General features: G+C 55.6%; 1 protein-coding gene across 1 annotated transcript in view; it reads right to left on the minus strand.

Moving 5' to 3' along the window:
- Nucleotides 1-1,344: 1,344 nt before the first annotated feature.
- The window catches only part of OXTR (oxytocin receptor), a 5,864-nt gene continuing 2,069 nt past the window's right edge, over nucleotides 1,345-5,139 (minus strand). Inside the window, exon 2 of the mRNA XM_010003354.1 lies at nucleotides 1,345-1,592. Within this exon, the coding sequence (XP_010001656.1) occupies nucleotides 1,345-1,592 (248 nt within the window). The remainder of the gene's footprint in view (nucleotides 1,593-5,139) is intronic.

Consider the following 5,139-nt stretch of genomic DNA (forward strand, 5'->3'; position numbering starts at 1 on the left):
AACATCACACTGAGCACACTTAGGTCCTGGATTTAAAACCCTGTTTCCCTATGGTTTCCTTCATTTTCTTAGTCTTCTGGTCCTTCTGCACCACCCCTCCCACTTCCCATTGAGACACAGTCAGAAAACTTTATCTACAAGTACTTCTTGACAATTAAAAATCCATGCCATGAGCGTGACCTTGCGTGTCACAGAGCAAGACAATCACATTGGCATTGGCTGAAAGTGACCTGCAGTAATCCCAGAGCAAAAGCTTGGCCTCCAGGGACTGGAGTTTTTCCATCAAACCCACGGACCCCAGCTGCAATCCCACCCTCCTGCCTTGGGAGAAGCCCCTGAGCACACTCAGCAAACCTGTTATTGCACAGACCCTCTGCCCCTGCAGTCGCGCCCACTCCCCTGGCTCCTGCTGACCCTGTGCTCAGCCTCACGCAGCCTGAGGGCTGGCCTTGTCCCCGGGTCCCCACTGCTCCCCTTGGCCCCCTTGGGAAGCAGGGCTGGCACCGTGCAGGGATGCAGGGAGGCTGGGAAGCAGGGATGGGACTCAGCAGTTCCAGCAGGGCGAGCACCCCGTGCTGCGAGCACCACGTGCGGCTCTGCCGGGCGCTGGCACCCTGAGGGGTCCCTACTGGAGGGGCTGGTGGGGCCAGGTGCCCGATGCCCCTGTCCCTGAGGTGGTACCCACCACCCCGTGCTCAGCCCCTTGCACCCAGCAGGGCCCCAGCACACCTGCCCCAGCAGCACGTGGTTCGTTCAGGGCAAAACCTGCCCCTGCTGGTGGCACGAAAGCCACCAGTGTCAGGGGTTTGGGTGCTCAGAAGCAGGTCCCTGCTGCCCAGTCCCAAAGCAGGGATGGGACTCAGCAGTTCCAGCAGGGCGAGCACCCCGTGCGGCTCTGCCAGGCGCTGGCACCCTGAGGGGTCCCTGCTGGAGGGGCTGGTGGGGCCAGGTGCCCGATGCCCCTGTCCCTGAGGTGGTACCCACCACCCCGTGCTCAGCCCCTTGCACCCAGCAGGGCCCCAGCACACCTGCCCCAGCAGCACGTGGTTCGTTCAGGGCAAAACCTGCCCCTGCTGGTGGCACGAAAGCCACCAGTGTCAGGGGTTTGGGTGCTCAGAAGCAGGTCCCTGCTGCCCAGTCCCAGGCAGCACTGAAACTCAGGCCACCAAAGTCCTGCCCCTCTCCCACCTCAGTTAAACAACGACTGCTGCACAGGCGTGCAGGCACACAGACATATATACACCTATTTATACAGAACCCCCGGGCCTGTCCGCATCCCAGCTTTTCCCAGGGAAGTGCTGGGGGCAGCAGGGTGGCAGAGCGCGGTCCCAGCAGGCCATGCCCTCATGTCAGGGATGGCTGCATGAAGCTCCTCTGGCTTGTGCTCTTGCAGCTGAGGACGAAGGAGGAGGAGTTGCTCTTCTTGCCCACGCTGAGGTCGCACGTCGGCCGCGACTTCAGGTACCGCGTGGAGCAGCAGAGGAGGCGCCGCATCAGGTCGTGGAACAGGTGCCCTGTGTACAGCATGTAGATCCAGGGGTTGCAGCAGCTGTTGAGGCTGGCCAGGAGCATGGCAATGATGAAGGGGGAGGCTGCAAGGCAGAAGGGGCAGCAGCGTCAGGGCACAGCACGGGCAGCAGATCCAGCAACCTGGCATGCTGCTGGCATCACAGAGCCTCCTCACCTGTCCCTCAGTGCATCAGTAAAGAAGAGGTGGTGAATAAAGGGGAGAAGCTAATCCAGGTTTAAGAAGCTTGGGTTTAGATTTAGTCCCCCAGAAGAGCTGTGTTCCCCCGCTCAGCTCCTGCACTGCTGCCTGCTCAGCATCACCCCAGAAATGCCCCGGGCAGGGCTGAGCTGCCCCAGCATCAGCTGCACAATTTGCCATCATCAGAAAATCGTAAATGGTTTGGCTTGGAAGGGGCCTTAAAGATCATCTTGGGCCAACCCCCTGCCTTGGGCAGGGACACCTCCCACTAGACCATCGTGCCCAGAGCAGGGGGGGCAGGGCCCCTCAGAGCTGTCATGGCAAAGAGCAGCACCCAGAACTGGGAGAGCTGGGGGGGCCGTTCTTCCCCACCAGTGGCCAGCTTGGGGCTGTCTGGCAGCTTTCACCCCCTCGGGCCGTGGGGAGCCAGGCTCCCCCAGCCCTGGGGCATCCCCTGCTCCAAGCTGTCCCCATCACCAAACCCACCGGACAGGTGAGTGCCCGCAGCCCAGCCCCGCCGGCGGGTACCAGGACACCGAGTGTCCCGCTGCTGCTCTCCCTTCCCACAGCACCGAGTACCCGACTTCCTCGTGAGAAAGGGGCGGTGGGACTCGCAGGCAAGACACGGGGGGGCAGCACCTCCGGGAAGCGGCAGCGGGCAGGGACAGAGCCTGAATTCTGCTTTCAGCCCATTTTCCAGCCTCCTGGTGCCCCCCGGGGACAGGCCAGCAGCAAGGATGCCTACTCGGGGTGGGCTCTTCCTGGTCCCTTTCTGCCTCTGCAAAAGTTCACCTCAAGTTTTTAAACTAGAAGTGTGAATAATAAAAGCTAGTTTCCAAATTCACCTTTAACCAACTCCTGCATCATTCATTCCTCCTCTAGTGCAGTCTGGCCCAGCCACTTTTAATTCCAAGTATATGCTAGAAGGAATCCATGGGGAATGGCTTACAAATCCTGGGTGCAAGACCTGAAATACATCACAGCATTTCTATCCACTTAAAAAAGATCCAGCCGTGGCTGACTCAGCTCTTTCTCTCTGAGGAAGAAAAATTGCATTTCATGGAGCTGACTGCAGGGAGGGTGTGAGGTGTGGATCCCTGCCCCCAGGAAGGGCTGCAAAGAGCAAGTTCTGCCCCTTGGGAACTTGCCCTCTCCCCAGGCTGTGATCATCCCTCGGAGCTGGGGATGAGCTGCCAGGAGGGCTGGGCAGGGGCAGGAGGCTGTGCCCAGGGCAGGCTGCAGGCACGAGGCAGCTCACCCATGCCCACCCACAGACAGATGCTGCCCTCACAGCCCACAGTTCAGGGCAGCAGCTCCCAAGATTAAGGAACCAATACAACAGAGCTGCACTGCTTCCCAGCCCTGCTACTGCCTTCACAGATACTTCAGGCCGACTTTGACTCAAAGGGCTGCCTCTAACTTAAATTACCTGTAAGGTGTGTGGAGCAGAAACCTCAGTTAAACTCAGGTTCTGTGAAGGATCCCTGGTGCTGCAGCCAACACCTGACTCAAGCTGTAGCTCCAACCTGCACTTACAGAGGCCTCAGGTCTGCATGGCAGCAAAGGAGTGATTACAGCTGAATGTTAGAGCAGGACAGAAGAGCCACTACAGCTGTCACATGCCCCATGGCAGCCATGGGGACAGGATGCCCAAGGGGCTGCCTGGCCCTGAAGCTCCACAGAGCTGGGGTGCAGGGCAGGATGACAGTGTGACCAGGGCAAGGGTGCAGCTCCTGCACTTCACTTGATTCCCTCATTCAAGTTGTTTTATGAAGTGAGGAAGACCTGTGTAGAAAGCTACTGAAGTGGGCCAGTAACAGCAGGGTGGGACTTCTCCAATTGTTGCTTTAGGACAATCACTTTAGAAATGGAGGGCTGCTTCAGTTTGCTTCCTTCAAGGCTTTATCTTTTACCCCTGACACACACCAACCCGCAGCAGCCTTTGCACCCCAGGAAGGGGAAGGGCAGGGGCCAGGGGCAGCAGAACAGGAGCTGTACCCAGAGCAGAGCAGGCACCAGGCAGCTCCCTGCTGCCACCTCCAGTCCGCGCTGGGGATGCAGTGCCCGGGCAGAACCCTGCCAGCTGCCTGCCCGGGATTCACTAGGCTTCGGGTGGGTCTGAACAGGCTTCCCCTTGCCAGGGCACCCTCTTTGTGACACCCTATTTGGAGAAAAACAAAAATCAGGCTTCCTGCCGTCCTGTGTCCCCCCGCCCCGCCGCGGTGCCGCTGCAAAGTCTGCAGGGTGGGACAGAGCCGAGACCCCCCTGCTGCGGGAACACCGGAAATTTACTCTAACGGAAATGGTATTACCTCTTTACGTAAAATGTTCTTTTCACAAAGTGTAAATTCCAGCTCCTTCTCAAGGTCCATATAAGACACTTTAAAAATGTTCAGGATATCTGTGAAGGTTTCATTATCAGACAAATGTTGCTCCTTCAGCTTCAACTCAGCAATCAAATTCTGCAGCCTTTCTTTTTCTTGTTTGTGCTCATGTTGCACATGTGTGAGCTGTAAAGACAGCTCCTCTGTTTCTTTCACCTGATTCTGAAAAGCACTGTTTTCTTGCACCTTTTCATTGAGTTTTTGTTTATAATCCATCAGTTCTTGAACAAGTGCTTCCCTTGTTTGATCCAGTTTGATATTTTCATTTTTTATTTCCTGACATTCCTGTAATAGTATTGTTTTATCTTGCTCAAGACCAGCCACCTGATTAATCAAGACTTGCTCTTTTGCTCTAGCATCTGCTTCCTCCTTGCAAGAAAACTCTAATTTCTCACTTAAATCTTTTAGCTCAGATTTCAGCAAGACCACAGTATTTTCAAACTCATTCTTGATTTGTGTAATTTCTTTCTCCTTTTCTTCTAACAGTTTTGCTGTAGTCGAGTTCAAAGACTCTAGTTCAAGGATTCTGTCTTGTTTTTCTTTTGAATCTTTAGCCAAACACTCTTTTTCTGAGGTGAGGTCATCAATTTGTGAGTTAAAACATCTCAGCTTTTCAGCCATCTCTTCCATCTCCATTGTTAATGTCTCTGCCTCTGCTTTAGCAGTTTCCTACTGAACAACTGCATCTTCTAGGTTTGCCCTCGCCGCACGGACCAGCGGAGCAGCAGAGGTTGTGTTTGCCAATAAATCAGGTGGAAGGCCTCGGCATTGCAGGTTGGAAACACAGCAGCAAGGAGAGACGCCCTTTCATCCCAGGGCGTATCTGACAACTAGAAGTTTTGATCAGCCTGAACCAAGCACGGGGAGGTCTGAAAGCTGTGCCTTGTGTCTGCACCTGGAATAAAAGGATCAGAGGGAAGCAGTAAAGGCGAGTTAGAAGAGCTGGAGCGAGGCAAGCAGCTTTGGTCTGCGGGAGAACAGATGTACAGGGGCTGCAGGAGGCAGGGGGGTTCCCAGCGAGCAACTGAACTTAAAGACGGGAAAGGA

Source organism: Chaetura pelagica, unplaced genomic scaffold (genome assembly GCF_000747805.2).
Source record: "Chaetura pelagica isolate M959 unplaced genomic scaffold, ChaPel_1.0 scaffold328, whole genome shotgun sequence".
Classification (NCBI taxonomy): Eukaryota; Metazoa; Chordata; class Aves; order Apodiformes; family Apodidae; genus Chaetura; species Chaetura pelagica.